General features: G+C 43.1%; 4 protein-coding genes across 4 annotated transcripts; 1 reads left to right on the top strand and 3 right to left on the bottom strand.

The window, feature by feature from the left end:
- On the top strand, window positions 1,392-2,575 carry LOC109725026. Its single transcript, XM_020254070.1, has one exon. It carries the CDS (start codon window positions 1,642-1,644, stop codon window positions 2,326-2,328), a length of 687 nt encoding a protein of 228 aa, XP_020109659.1. The 5' UTR covers window positions 1,392-1,641; the 3' UTR covers window positions 2,329-2,575.
- Window positions 4,692-7,486, bottom strand: LOC109724960 (protein LYK5-like). Its single transcript, XM_020253964.1, has one exon. The coding sequence runs from the start codon at window positions 7,011-7,013 to the stop codon at window positions 4,926-4,928; it is 2,088 nt and encodes a 695-aa protein (XP_020109553.1). The 5' UTR covers window positions 7,014-7,486; the 3' UTR covers window positions 4,692-4,925.
- LOC109724961 (putative calcium-binding protein CML19) lies at window positions 8,542-10,334 on the bottom strand. The gene has a single exon (XM_020253965.1). It carries the CDS (start codon window positions 9,545-9,547, stop codon window positions 8,798-8,800), a length of 750 nt encoding a protein of 249 aa, XP_020109554.1. The 5' UTR covers window positions 9,548-10,334; the 3' UTR covers window positions 8,542-8,797.
- LOC109725105 (N-acylphosphatidylethanolamine synthase) lies at window positions 12,216-15,513 on the bottom strand (the record flags this gene model as incomplete). Its single annotated transcript, XM_020254176.1, is given in 6 exon segments — window positions 12,216-12,635; window positions 12,748-12,933; window positions 13,342-13,632; window positions 14,016-14,153; window positions 14,264-14,349; window positions 15,234-15,513. Coding segments are annotated over 5 exon segments (783 nt in total). The 3' UTR covers window positions 12,216-12,635; window positions 12,748-12,801.

Here is a 15,895-nt window from a genome sequence, read left to right on the forward strand (position 1 = left end):
TTCTTGGTCTTAGCAAGTATATTTCACCGACCTTTCTTTTAATTCTTTTCATAGTTAATAGTCTATTAATAAAGATATACTTATTCTTATTAGCCTTTCAATCTAAGTGACTTAATAAGTTTATAACAAACTTGCTATTCCAAATATAAAATACGCAATATTTTGAAAATATTATAAATCCTGAAGCTTCCCTTACTGCAATTCGCGATAATAAGTGGAGATAATAGTACGCCCACTCTCTAGTATAAATAGTAATTATATTCTAGAAGTATCTACACAACTCACAGAATGGTTCGCAATTCACACCATCTAATATAATAAAATAGGGTGGGAGTTAGGTATATAGAGTCTGATTATAATGCTATCAATAGCACCAAATACTAGGTGGTAGCAACTACCCACTCAACCCTAAACCTTATATATATCACACTATTCCATCAAACGCACACCCAACCCTAGGGTACGACTATCATCCTAATTACATATTCCTTCATTCAGGTATGAAAATATAATAACATCAATGAGTTGGTGCTATTAATAGTATAGTAACCTAATTCTGAATATATATATAATAATGAGGCATATTTTATGATTCCACTTGGTCGTTGAAATAAGATATTTTATGATAATTTATAAAAACATTTTGTGCCGTTGAAAATTAGGGACTTATTATTATTACCATTAATTTTCTCCTTGAAAACTCTTGACATCAACGATTTGACAGAATAACATAAGCAATTTATCTTATTTCAAAAAAAAAAAAAAAAAACTCAAAAGCCGAATATAGTATGCCCTATTTGTGTATGAACATTTTAATATATTTATTTGATTTATTCAATATATGTTGGATGTGTATCATAATCAAAAATCTCAAATAGGTATCATATTCACAAAAAAAAAAAGAAAAGATAAATCATTCATTTAGCTGGAATATGTTATTATTGTTCAAGAAGCGAAAAAAAAATATATATATAATCACACGATTCGAATATATTATTCCGACATTTAAAAAAAATCTTAATAATTATATAGTGTATCTAGCAAATATTGTATATTTTCGAGCAGGTCAAGGAATAATACGGAGGAATAAGATATTGGTGGAAACTATTGTTTGAGTGGATCAGATTCTGATTAATTAATGGAGAGACTTTGAGATACGGCGATATAAATGCCGCATAGATCCCACGTTGGCGAGAAGAGTCAAACTATCGAATGGTTGACCCGGTCCTCGCTCGTGTTTCTAGACAGTTCCCAGAAAAGCAGGAGAGGTGGGAATGGGAATGAACCAGAAATATCAGAAGCGAATGCGAACCTTCCCCCCTGATCGGATCGCTTTCCCAAAACTATTAAATACACACACCAGCAGGTCTAGCACTGCATCATCACATACGTGGCCTTCTCACTCTCTCTCTCTCTCTCTCTCTTTCTTTCTTTTCTTTTTTTTTACATTAGTTTCTTGTGCTGCAAGACACCTGCCCGAGTCTTCCGCTACAATTCCGCTACAATTCCCTGTACTGCCCCCACAAAACTACGTGCCCAAGCCCAACGCTTCCTTTCCTTTTTATTATTATTATTATTATTAATTATTTTAATCGCACGAAAACAACTTTTTATATTTATATATCTTTTGTGTGTGTGTGTATGTATATGTATATATATATACTCACACCTGATGATACCTCTTCCTTCCCTATCAATAACCGACCATTGAATTCTGGCGTTCGTTACCGTTGTTGCATGGGCTCGTGCTTCTCTTCCGTCACCGCCGCCGCCGCCAAATTCGCTATGGACGTCCCCCGGCAACCGACGGCCAAGGTGGTCGCGGCGGACGGATCGCTGACGGAGTACGCCGCTCCGATCTCCGCATCCGACGCGCTCGGCGGCGCCGCCTCCGCCGAATTCTTCCTCTGCGATGCCGACCGCCTCTGCTTCGGCGCCTCCGTCCCGGCGCTGGGCCCCGGGGATCTGCTCCAACGGGGGCAGCTCTACTTCGTCCTTCCCCTCGCCCTCCGCGGCCGCGCACTCTCCGGCCTCGACATGGCCGCCCTCGCCGTCAAGGCCAGCGCCGCCCTCGATACCGCCGCCGCAGCAGCCGCATCTAGTAAGAAGAGAGGACGGAGAGTGATGCCCGTCGAAGACGCTCTAGTACAACATCCTTGTAATGGTTACGACTTTTATAGTACTATTACGGTATCTGCCTCGAATTCTGCGTCTAATAATTATGATAAGATGATGGCCTCAAAAAAGAAAGGTTCAGCTCGCACCCCGAGTGCAGCTTCTCGGCGTTTGAGGAGGATGTTGAGCACCATTCTGGAGGATGCGGAGTGAAAAAAAAAAAAAAAGAGCTTAATTTAGCTCGAATTGTATTTGATTTTATTTTTAATTTTTATTGTTCCATTTAGATTACTTTCTCGTTCCAAATTTCATCAACGTATTTAGAAGCAGCAATTTTTGTTTATTTATGGTACTCAATTGAGAGCACTTTAAAAGTGGTTGTATATTTAATTGTTTGTGAAATTTTTTTAAAAAATTAGTGCCTGTGAATCAATATTCCCTAACTTATGTTCAATCCTAATCAATGTCCTTTCTAACATACAAAGCGTAAGATCAAATTACTCGAAAAACTTGAATGAATCTGTAGAGTGGATGCGTGATCAAAAAGTGTGCGGTTGGAATTATATCAAATATTCTTTTTAAATTTTGTTATTATTTTTGTTATTACAAAGGATGCGTTGCACGCACACTTGTGCGTTTATATTGTCATTTGTCCCACACCGGAAGGAGAACTGCACATTGAAAGGCAGCGAGGAATTAAAAGAAGGGCAACTCAGAATGTACGAGTCATACCTTTCTCGGCCTTTTGGCTAAGATCAAGTGTAGTATCTGTTCTTATCAGTTTAATGTCTGATACGCAGGCTATGTGCTTGCCTCGATATTAAATTCATTTTTCTGTGGGGGAGGGTCTGCCCACGGCAGCTTGCTGCTGCGGCCCTCGCGCGTCGCCCATGCGTTGCACTACTGCACGGGCCTGGCGCACCCCTACCAATACAAAGTCTCAAAAATTTGTTTTAAAAGAACTTGATTAGATCTACTAGTAAGTGATAACTACTAGTAAGTGATAACTAGCTAGTCCCAAATCTGTTGCTATTAGTATGAACATCTGTGACAAGATTTCTAACATAAGTGGCCAGCCGCAGCAGCAGCAGCAGAAATTAAGTTTTTCGATCATCAGAAGAACATAGTAAGTTTCATAGCAGAATCAAGACGATTCTGCCATGTGGTGTGCCAATTGAAGCAAAAAAAAGGCCTGGAATTACATATCTTGATCACAATGGTATGTATGCTCCGGCGTTGAAGCCCGACGTTTTCCAGATAACCCATCTCCTTACTGGGCTATCATCCTGGTCATCATCACTAGCAACTACTCACAAATATATATATGTATATGGTCAGGTCAAACACAACTAATTTCATACATAAGAGCAACTAACAGTCGAAAAGGTTTGATCACTTGCGGAAAAGAGGATTTATTATGGAGCAGTTGACAGCATTGCTAATTTTCTTTTTCAGACAGCAAGGAGATGAGGTTCTCAAAAAACTCCATGTACCTCAGAACTGCAACTCTCTTGTGCTGGTGGAAATAAAGCTCTTTAGAATATTTCTCTACATTAAGGACATGTTTGGTTCACCTATTGGTTCACCTATGCCGGATTATGAAATCGGAATGATATTTATTGATTCGAATTATTGTTGTTTGGTTTATAGGAATCGGATTGCAATTCTGTTTCCACTCTGGAATGGAAAATGACCAAATACATGTATGGCCGAATCCGGTTTTGAATTCCGGATTGGCCTATTTTAAAGTAAACTACTTATAATCATCTCTCACAAACACTTTCCCCTTATCTTCCTTCATCACTCTTCTCTTTCTTAATCAAAGCTCTCTCTTATTTTTGAGTGATTCGTCATTCCATTTTTTTATTCTAAAACAATCAAATTTTATTTATCATTTCTATTCCAATCATAAATCAATCATGCCCTAAAAGAACATAGAGAAAGTTTCATACGCACCTCGTGCTGTTTAGTACCGATTTGGCTCAGCTTCTGCAGAGATTCTCTACACAAGAAGTAGAACTCAAAGAGTTTTGGTGCAAATACATATAGAGCTTTCGACTCGATCAGAAAACTGAAATTGGCTTTAACAAATTTAAAGGTTCTGCTTCAGGGTTCTGTTTGAATCTGTAAAACTATTAACTATAAAAACTATTGAGGCATCTCAGATTTTTAATGCTGAAACAATACTTCTGCAGAACCTCGAGCTGGCTAGAGAGGCATTTGGACTGATCAACAATTGCTCAATTATCTTGCACAAAAGATTCTGCTTTTGGCCTCTGTATGAAGTTAATTATCAGTATTGCAACAGAGAAGCTGTTAGTGACTAGATAAAAATACACCAGCCATCCAGTTTCGGTCAGATTTCTCAGTTCACGGGTTATCAAAAAGAACTTCTTAATTCCACCATGCAAAACAACCCCTTAGCTTACACACAGAAAAATATACTATCGCAGGATTATGATGCTTGATGAGTATTGAATCTTTTTAAGCTAATGTATAACCCCGTATGAGATGGAAAAGAAATAAAGAAACAATTTGAACGATCAAAACATGCCACAGATGTATGAACCAGAGGCTTGCGACAGTCAAATCAAGAACTTAAAAGGCAAATGAATAGTAATTGTTATTCCACAAGGCTACAGCAAAAACATTAAATACATCAAACTCTCATAAAATTCTGCTAAATTTGCTGAATCTCTTGGCTTAATACCATCTCTACAAGTACATCTTTATCTTCTCTGTCATGTTCTATAATAATATTGAATGGCGCGGAGTGTTGAATGAGAGCAACCAGAAAAAGCAAGTGTTAATCACCTGGCATGGATCATGGAACCCGAGTGGCTGTAATCTGAAGGGTCCCAATCAGAGGCGGCGTTGTAAATCGCCGACAGCGACACGAGCACCTCGCCGATGCTCGGCCTAGCCCCCGGCTCGCGCGACACACAGCGCATCGCCAGCTCGGCCATGGCGAACGCCAGATCGAAGGGATAATCGCTCTGCAGGTACGGGTCGACGAAGCCTCTGAAATTCCGCCGCACGTCCTCTCCGCCGAGCACTCCGGATATCGACTCCCACAGCAGCAGCGCCTTCTCGCCGCCTTTCGTCTCCTTGTCGTCGGCGAAAGAGGCCGCCTCCCTGCCCGACAGCAGCTCGAGCATGATGACGCCAAAGGCGAACACGTCGAGCTGGGGCGTGACGAGGCCGTGCTCCAAGTACTCGGGCGCCATGTAGCCCTGCGTGCCCACGACGTGCCGGGTCATCTGCGGCGCCGATTCCCCAGATTCGTCCGTCGTCGGCAGCACCGCTCTTGCGAGGCCGAAATTCGACAGCTTGGCGCGCAATTCGGCGTCGAGCAGGATGTTGCTGCTCTTGAGGTTCTTGTGGATGTACGGCGGGTTGGTGTAGTTGTGCAGGTAGTTGAGGCCGTCGGCGACGTCGTAGGCGATCTGAACCCGCTGCTTCCAGCTGAGATAACCTCTTCCGCCGCTACTCCACTCGTTGCTGCTGCCATCGTGGGGGTGGTGGGGGTGGTGGTGGTGGTGGTGGTGGAGCCAGTCGGCGAGGGAGCCGTGGTCGGCGAACTCGTAGACGAGGAAGGTGTCGCCGTCGTGGACGCAGAAGCCGGAGAGCCTGACGACGTTGGAGTGGTTGATGTGCTTGAGAATGTTGATCTCGTTGGAGACGTCGCCCTTGAGCCGCTTGATCGCCGCGCTGTCGCCGTTGATCACCCCGCGGTACACCGACCCCTTGATCCGGTGCTCCTCGCCGAAGAACCCGGTCGCCCTCTCCAGCTCCCCGTGCTCGTACACCGCCAGCGACTCGATCACGTTGCGGACGTCGCTCGAAATCAGAGGCGCCGGCCGCTTCATCGGCGCATCGCCGGGGGCCCCGCCCGACTCCGAATTCGTCTTTCCCTTTGCATAGCCCGGGGGGAGACCGGCGGCGCGGCGGCGGCGGAAGCGGACGGTCAGCAGACCGGCCAGAATTCCGCAGAGGATTAGCAGGCCGGCTCCGATCCCGATCCCGATGAAAACCCATTTGTTGCTGCTGCTGCTGCTGCTGCTTGAGCCGGAAGGAGGAGGAGGAAGGGTAGAAGAGGGAGGAGGGGGAGGGGAAGCGGCGAGGAGCTGTTGCTCGGTGGGCTCGGACCTGAGGGGGACGAGCAGGGTGGTGAAGGGGTAGATGGTGGAGTCGGCGGAGAGGCTGTTGGCGTCGAGCAGGGCTTGAGGGTCGACGCCGAAGCGCCCGGCGATGGCGGAGGGGTCTTCGCCCCAGGTGACGACGTAGGTGAGCAGGTACTTGTATCCCTGCGCGGTCTGATTGGGGCTGGGGCAGGCGCAGCGGAGGGGCACGGCGATGGTGAGGCCCACGGAGAGGTTGTGGCTCTCGTAGCGGGGGTTCTGGGCGATGAGGGCCTGGCACGTCGACAGGCCCGCGAAGGTCCCGTTGGCGACGGTCAAGTAGATCTCGGAGGCGGACTTGAGCGTGTAGGTGGCGTTGTGCTGGTAGTAGGCGCCGGCGCAGGCGCAGGCGACGGGGACGAGGACGGGGCGGCCGTCGGGGAGCGGGGAGGAGGCGTCGGCGGCGCCGTTGACGGACGAGATGTTGGCGGCGTCGGCGGACAGCAGGTTGGAGATGTCGACGGGCGACTGGTAGGACGGCGCCGCCGCCCGGAAGGTCAGGTACGCCGTGCACGACCTGCTGCCGCCGCCGCTGCAGGAGTAGCCCAGCGTGGAGGAGCCGTTCGTCCCGTAGCAGTTGTCCTGCTCGTTGTTCTCGTACTCCTGCTGGGCGTCGCTGCACCCGATCGAGATCAAGAAGCACAAGAAGAACACGGATAACGAGAACAACACAGGCGGCTGCTCCTGCTCCTGCTGCCGCTGCTTCGGCTTCCCCATTACTGACTGAGGCGCGGTGTTATGGAGTTTTTCTGTCTGTTTCTTATTATTTTTATCTTCTTCTTATGATCTCTCTCTGTCTTCTACTCGCACTCCCAACTAATCAATATTCTAATAAGATCATATTGCAACATCACGCATTCATGCGTGAGAAGAAGAGGAAGCGATATAAATTGGCAAGTGGGTTACCCGGAGGCGACACTTCAATTTCTGTGCTTGGTAGGCGCTGTGAACCCGCCGTTTCTTCCTTAGACTTTCGCACTTCTTGACTTCGGGCTCCGCAGCCGCGTTAAAGGGGCATGAAGTATTTTGTCTTCCTCAGACGCATCACAACACCAATGATCCGGGCCCAAACTCATGCAATTGATAATCATTTTGAGACAAGTGCTGGATCTGCAATTCATTCTAAGTTATAATTTTATACTAATTAGTTAGTATTTTATTAGTGTTTTTCTTATTTTTAACTGGATGCTAATTTTTTCTGAGAAAATGAAGAAGGGTAGATGCTTGATACATACAAACAATTAATCAAAGGAGGCGGCGACCACCGCCTACCAGTCAAAGCGTGGCGGGGACGCCATGATGGGACAGCTCTAACGTACCAGCAAACACTCAAATTGACTTTGTAAACTATAGTGAGCCACATTCATGTTGCTTCTTAGAAAGAAAGCGAGCCATTTACACTTTTTTTTTTTTTTTTTTAAACTTGTTTCTCCTAAATTTGTCTTGCATACAGACAATTGATTGGCTCACTCAGGAAGGCAAAGTCAAAGTTGTAGACGAATGACGAGGATTGGTTTCACCCGTACTTACCTACTTGGTTCCCACAATTAAACTTGCCCAAATGAAAAGTATCATGTGTTTTTATTTTTTTTTGATTTAGAGAAAACCGAATAGTCTCACCAAATCGGTCATAGCTGTTAACCTCTGAATTTCGCATTAACGAGACTGATCAATTGGACCAGAAAAGATGGAGCAAGACCTTTGCACAGTGAATTAATTAGTTGGCTTCCTATGCTCTAGCTGCTCTTATCCAATTAATTTGCTTTGTGACCACATCAGCTATTTATCTAACTCGACGTCAACTGAAAACGAGTCTTATATGCGTTCTCAGCTTTCTTTTAACATTTTCTTTTTCCCAAGTTTTTGTTCCCATTTTGACCGTTATTATTATTATTATTTTCATTATGTCGTAGTTGCTGCTGCTGCTGCTGCACCAAAATTAAGTTTTGAAGCTCGTAATCAAACTGTTTTCGGATAAAACTTTACAGAGTGAAATTTTTATCTATTTGTATATGCAAGGTCGCAAGTAATCTCCTCTTCTAAATTACCAAACATCACACCATTCCCAATATGGTACGTTTGTAAATTTACAGAGTAAAATTTTCTTGTATTTTTTTGTTTTGTTTTATTTTGTTTTGTTTTGGATGATGATGTGGGTTTCCAAAATAATTTTGTAGATGTTCAATATGAATTCTCCTCGCTATGCTCAATCAATTGCACAAATCTTCGAATCGAATAAGATACATATCGTCAAAAGAATTCGATCACTTTATTGATGATTATCGTGTTTTCTGAAACACATTAATTAACGAAATACTATACTTTTTCTATACATCACAGAAACAACTGATAAAAGAATCTCATACAGCAGTAAATTCGAAACAGAAGTGTCCGCAAAACAAAACAAAAAAAAAAAAAAAATGAAAGAATTGGAAGGTATCAATTTGTGTGTCATGTATCCCCCCAGATGGCAGGGGATATATCTATACATTCAGTTATAGTTAGATCATCATCATGGCCCTGAACTCGTCAAAGCAGATGACGCCGTCACCGTTGAGATCGAAGCCGCGGATCATGGCGGCGCACTCCCTGGTGGTGCGGGGGTCGCCGAGCCTGCGGAGTGCCCGCTTGAGGCTCTTGGGAGTGATGCAGCCCTGCCCCTCCATCTCGTACACCCGGAACGCCTCGCGCAGGCTGCAGCTCTCCTCCTCCTCCTCTGTCGCCGCCGATATTCCTGCAGCCTTCTCATCTTCTGCGAGCAGCCTCAAGAAATCCTCAAACCCGAGCAGCCCGTCCCCGTCCGAGTCGCTCGACGCCACCACTGCTGCCGCCGCCTCGGCCGACAGCTCCTCCCCGAGGCTCCTCCGCATGCAACTCTGCAGCTCCGCAGGCGAGATCTTCCCGTCCCCGTTCTCGTCAAAGTAGCGAAACACACGCTCCATCACCTCCGTATTTCTCGATCGCCTGCTCCCCCCGCCGGAGCTGGCACCGGAGCTGGATCTGGATTCGGTGCTGCCACAGCTCAGGACCCGCGCAAGGGGCTGCTGCTGCTGCTGGCGAATATCGCCATCTGCAGGCCTCTTGCTTTTAGGAGACAACGCAACCCGCAGTTTACTTATCAGGGACGAAGACGTCGAGAGGGAAGCCGAGGAGCTGCTGCTGTTCCGACCGCTCACGACGTCGGCCGGCTGTACTGCTGCGGCCAAACTGGCGGCGGCGGGCGCGGCTCCGTTGTTGATGACAGCAAGCATGATGGACGTACGGTCGCTAGCTAGCTACTACGTGTATATATGATTATCTGCGAAGAAGTGTTGATACGTACGTAGGTGGGCGCAAACTAATTAACAAACTGTGATCTGCTTATCACCGATCCCCATGGTGCGAGAAGAGAAAGTTTGTATATATAGGCAGTATATGTTTGATTCCTTGCGATTTCTGGTCCTTTCTTTTCTTTCAAGGAAACTTGTGATCCATCAGAAGCAGCTGGGTTCAGGAGGAGCTTCGAGGCAGGGAACGGGGAAGGTTCGGTGGTGATGGAATTGAGGAAGACGTCGGCAAAGCCGTAAATCAATATAATATAATATAATATAATAATAATAATAATAATAATAATAATAGTACTTCTTTAAAAGCAACGGTGTCGCAACTGTGTCGTATGTACGCGTACGTACGTAGCAGGGACGGCGCTAACGGTCAACCGTCGCAGGGGACGCGGAGTGTCTTACGAGAAAGGATGTGGGAGGATAAATGAAAATAAAAAATAAAATAAAATTTACTTTCATTCGAGCGAAAGGCCATACTCTTTTTGGTTCCAGAACTAAATTTTGAGAAATAATTTTTATTATTCCCAAGAATAGAGAATATTTTGATATAAGTTAGAATAACTATAAATTTACGTTTGAATATTAATTATTTGTTCACGGAGGATATTTTCGATAGTGTTTGGATGCTTATGTGAGAATAAGATTACTGGACTGATAAAATTTACGTTGAATGGTAATTTTACCCTTAAATATTTTATGAAATATTTAATAAATATTTCAATGTTTGAGAATAGTGATAAAATTAATATATAAAGATATAATTATAAATATAGATATAAAAATATAATTTCAATTATATAATATAACAAACAAGTAAAATTATATATAATTTTAAATATAGAAAAGAAGATTATTTTAAATATTTATTATGTAAAAAAATCACATTAGAAAAATTAACTTAGTAGCATCCCATTTTAGCATTTGTTTGAATTTATTTAAATTTGATTAAAATAGAGTATAAATATTAACAAAGTATTCATCAATTAATTATAAGATATAGAATATTGTAATTTGTCTCTTTTATCAAATAGCAAAATAAAAAGACATAAATTAAATTAAAATTAGCACAATAATACAACACAATAATAAAATATATAAAATAAAATTGTTGAATTACAATCCTCTCAAATAATTAAAATATAGTGTAGAGCTACTATGCGTCGGAAGCATAAAGTAATTGGTGCTTCCAATCTTTTAGTTTTTGGATTAAAAATTCTATGGTTAGGATGATAGCAGTCCCCTTAAGTTCGTTCCAAACCACTACTAATCCGGTAAAATTATTTGTCAAGAAATTTACTTCAATTCTGATCTGCCTCAAATAAAATAGCTATAGGGACGAAAATAGAAAAAGAAAAAAATTAATTCACCTGAAAATTGGTTCTGACTCGTTAATGTGGAAAATGACCGAACCCTCCCAGTGGTGGCCTGGTAAGGTGGTGGTGGGCGCACGGGAGGGGACTCGTTTTCTCATCCATTCTGCACGCAATGACGCAGTCAAGCATTTGCATCGTTGGAAACATGACTTCTTTGAAAAAAAAAAAAAAAAAAAAAAAAACATATTTGAAGGGTCCAGCAAGATCACGAGATAAGGAATCAACGACTCTATACAAACGTAATCGCTCCGCCCTAGAAGCCTTCCTTTCTTTGTAATCAGTCTGCTTTGTTGTTTCTCCCACCTTCTAATTGCAATCAGCAACCTGACGAACCTATTCTTTAGGATCACGGGCCCCATTACTTACAGTAATGTCAATCAGGAATCTGCAACAAAATAAGATATTACAAAAGGCTGGAAATTAAGATCTATAATGAATNTAATATTTAAATATAAATAATATGTATTAATATAGTACATTTAATAATTTTATAATAAAAATAATGTATTAGAATATATAACATATTATATTTATATAATTTAGTTTTAATTCAATTTATAATTTTAATTAAGTTTGAAATTAAGCATTGGAATAGCACTATTCCATCATTTTGGTGGAATAGCAAATCTCAAGCTATTCCATAATAACCGGGAATAGCAAAGTTTGACCGGAATAAATTATCCCGCTAAAAAATTATCTCGTTTGGCGAAATAGCGGGGATAACTTTCGTTTTCCCCACTTATCCCGCGAACCAAACGGAGCCTTAGAATTGAGTGGTCCCCATTGGTTAATAATATTAATCCAATGATTATAAATGATCAATGAGGTTGATCAAAGGGTTAAAAAATTGAAAGTACGAACTATTTTATGCTTTCGATAGCATAGTAGCTTTACTCTAAAATATAATGGTCATCACATTAGAGAGGAAGATGAGCAAATTAGGAAATAAAAAGGCAAATTTTTTTTTTGTCGGGTCTTGTTCCGCAGGATGGGTGGAACTGGGCTTAACGGATTATTCTCGAATAACCCGTTAAACCTGGAACAATTCATTTCTCATTTTTGTGGCGTTGTTTGGTTGAACAGAGGATATCTCCTATCGTTCTGGAATATCCTTCCAACCAAACGTAGCCTTAAGTTCGTTCCAAACCACTACAAATCCGGTAAAATTATTTGTCAAGAAATTTACTTCAATTCTGATCTGCCTCAAATAAAATAGCTATAGGGACGAAAATAGAAAAAGAAAAGAATTAATTCACCTGAAAATTGGTTCTGACTCGTTAATGTGGAAAATGACCGAACCCTCCCAGTGGTGGCCTGGTACGGTGGCGGTGGGCACACGGGAGGGGACTCGATTTCTCATCCATTCTGCACGCAATGACGCAATCACGCATTTACATCGTTGGAATCATGACTTCTTTGAAAAAAGAAAAAAAAAAATTCATATTTGAAGGGTCCAGCAAGATCAGGAGATAAGGAATCAACGACTCTATACAAACGTAATCGCTCCGCCCTAGAAGCCTTCCTTTCGTTGTAATCAGTCTGCTTTGTTGTTTCTCCCACCTTCTAATTGCAATCAGCAATCTGATGAACCTATTCTTTAGGATCACGGGCCCCATTACTTACAGTAATGTCAAATCAGGAATCTGCAACAAAATAAGATATTACAAAAGGCTGGAAATTAAGATCTATAATGAATCTTACTACAGTGAATAGTTTGGAGATTAAATGCTAACATGTCAAACGCTCACACCTTACCTCACCTCGACATGCAATCTTCAGATACCTTACAAACCTATCCATCTAAACACTTTAAGTTCCTTGTATAGAACAGGCTTTTAGGCATATATCTACAAATTTTAGCAATTCATGTACTCCACCCTCGCCACGCATCTCAACATGGCAAGAAGCATCTTGTTTGCGTGTTGTCATAACTGCCCAAAGCTACAAATCTAAGTGCAACTCGTCCAGACTTGTGATAACAAGAAGACACAAAATCAAATATGTTCTAGGATACAGCACTCAAAGTAGAAGTTGGAAGTGCAATACAGATTTTATTTCTCCAAATAAGATGCAATGTTTTATATTTGGTAACCAATTGCCAACAACTAGAAATTGCTCTTTTCTCATGCTCAACGTGGATATAACTCTTTAATATTTCCTACAAAGAATGGCAACAAAATTTTATGACAAATCATTGAATGCTAATACAAGAATACAAGTTATCAAAAGAACGAATTGCAGAGCATTCGCTGGTCCTTCATATAACTGAGAACTCAATGGACGCATGATAAGTCGACTGCAAAAATCGATGCTCTGCATGCATGATGTAGAGCTGCTCATAAACTATACCTCAACTTTCTTTAGGGAGGAACCGAAGCTTCGCAATCTCTCCATAACAGTTCGAATCCGATCTGAAATGTTAATGTAAAGCCATCTTTGTGCGGCCTCATTTAATCCGTCGGGGGGAAGGGACGGCCACCCATAACTGCGAAAAGTTGACGATTCCTGTGACATTGTTACAGCGGTTCGTCTCAAGCCTTGGAGATCGAAATCCATTGGTTCACCAACAATAATCTGGATGTTCTTGCCGCAAAGAGGCAGCGGAGGTCTTCTACCAAAGAATGACTTCTCAGGCATCACCTGAAACGTTCCAAGAAAGAAATCGAATAATCAAACAATTGTTCAAGCAGAGATGATACAGCTAGCAGTTCCTTGACAAGTATGAAGGCAACGATTTCGACCGAACAAAATATAATCATCAAAATAGCCTTTCCGAACGAAGGCTCTGCAGTTATTCATGCATGGAATAGGGTCACCAGAAAGATGATAAGCTCAGAATGCCTCGACTAAAAAGTGTCGATATGCTTTATTAACATAAAAAATATGCGAAGAATTATAAGGCAACACAGGATTAATGCCACTAATGCTTCCCACAGGATGATTGACTCTTTGAATCATTACAGATTCCCAATACAAATTGGATATATGAAAAAAAAGAAAAGGATGAACCTAATTTAATGTACCTTCTCAAAACCACTGTGAACAATCGGTAAAACTATAGGTGTCACAGGTGCACGGACAATAAGGCTGGCAGTACCCCATTTCAAACGTCTAATAGGCGCAATCTCTTGGGACACTTTCCCTTCCGGAAAAGTATGCAGCTGCTCCAAAGCGAAGAAGCCAAAAGTTACTAACATCATTGCTAGCGACGAGCAAGTTGGGTATCATATTCATACGGCAAAAATATAGTAGGGCAGAGAAATGTCAGTACCCAGCCTCCGGCACTCAGCACTTCAAGAGCTTCATTCATATGTTCTTGATATATTCCAGCACCTCTCGTTATCGGTATGCATTTTCCTGCAGAGTAGCGCCCCTTAAAACAGAAGTAAATGACAATAGTGCTAGCTAACAAATGGACATAAGCTAAGTTTGAAAGAGAAAAAGAAGTAAATGAGCAAAGGGAAGTCAAGAGAGATCACGTTCCTATGTTCTTGACATTTTCCAAACAAGAAATATTATTTTAACTTGCTGAAAGTGAATCCCCAAATAGAGAGCAAAAATAACATTACCAAAGTTAGCCAAGTACATAACCAAAGCTAAATATAGAAAAAAGGAATATATATACCCTTGAAGAACTACCACCGGTCACAGAATTCAATGGTTCTTTTATTAGAATTTTATGTCATGTCGAGGCAAACTTTGGCAAAAGATATGAGTGCTACAAAACATAGTAGATTCGAACCATTGGATACAGACCAAGAAATAGAATAGCTACGTTCTTAGTTATTCAGTTGTCCGTCAAGCTCACACACACCATAAATTAAACAGCCGAACTGCTTCAAGATCTGGAAAGGTCTTAGAAGAAGAGATAAATACAAATCCAAATCCGAGTCCGAGTCCACGTATAGGCAAATTTGTCAGCTCTACAGCACTAAATGCCTCGACAGGCACCGCAAACTCTCATATAGAATCTTAATCAGCTCCGGATAACTCCTACACATGTAATTAGATGACATGACAGCACATAGCCTATCAATTTTTGATGTGGTTGGCTAGGTCCTAACTATTAATGTAATGTAATGGATGGACTAACGCACTCATCCTGTCAGAAGACCACAAGGGATCTGCATTAAGGCTATACTCCGGCACTTTTGTTTTGATTTTCGATCGATAAACTTACTAAAAAATTTTGTTTGATCGGTAATCCAAAAAGAAAGAAGAAGAAGGAGAAGAATTGTCACCCAGTCGAAAGAGGTAGGAATAGAAGATGTTGGTGAAGCAGATGTCCTCGGCGGCGAGGACCCACCTGCCGAGCGCGGCGTCGGCGGAGGGGAAGCCCTTGAAGCCCCACAAGAGCGGATCGTCGAGCGTGGACATGTGGTTGCTGACGGTGAGGAGGGGGCGGGTCGGGGGGCGGGAGGCGACGAGGCGGAGAAGGGTGTCGGCGTTGTGGACGGTGGTGGAGTTGAGGAGGGCGGCCACGGCCTTCGCGAAGCACCCCGCCGCCAGGAACACCGCCGCCTCTCCCGGTCTTCCCCCTCCCCGACCCCTGCGCACGTTGGGCTGGGCCGGGCNAATTGTCACCCAGTCGAAAGAGGTAGGAATAGAAGATGTTGGTGAAGCAGATGTCCTCGGCGGCGAGGACCCACCTGCCGAGCGCGGCGTCGGCGGAGGGGAAGCCCTTGAAGCCCCACAAGAGCGGATCGTCGAGCGTGGACATGTGGTTGCTGACGGTGAGGAGGGGGCGGGTCGGGGGGCGGGAGGAGACGAGGCGGAGGAGGGTGTCGGCGTTGTGGACGGTGGTGGAGTTGAGGAGGGCGGCCACGGCCTTCCTGCAGCAGCCCGCGGCGACTAGTCTCCCCTCCTCTCCCGGTCTTCCCCCTCCCCGACCCCTGCGCACGTT

Source organism: Ananas comosus, linkage group 19, assembly GCF_001540865.1.
Source record: "Ananas comosus cultivar F153 linkage group 19, ASM154086v1, whole genome shotgun sequence".
Taxonomy (NCBI): domain Eukaryota; kingdom Viridiplantae; phylum Streptophyta; class Magnoliopsida; order Poales; family Bromeliaceae; genus Ananas; species Ananas comosus.

What these genes read in the sequence shown, in the direction of transcription:
- LOC109724961 (XM_020253965.1), bottom strand. Translation starts at nt 9,547, where the DNA reads ATGCTTGCTGTCATCAACAACGGAGCCGCGCCCGCCGCCGCCAGTTTG.
- LOC109724960 (XM_020253964.1), bottom strand. Translation starts at nt 7,013, where the DNA reads ATGGGGAAGCCGAAGCAGCGGCAGCAGGAGCAGGAGCAGCCGCCTGTG.
- LOC109725026 (XM_020254070.1), top strand. Translation starts at nt 1,642, where the DNA reads ATGTATATGTATATATATATACTCACACCTGATGATACCTCTTCCTTC.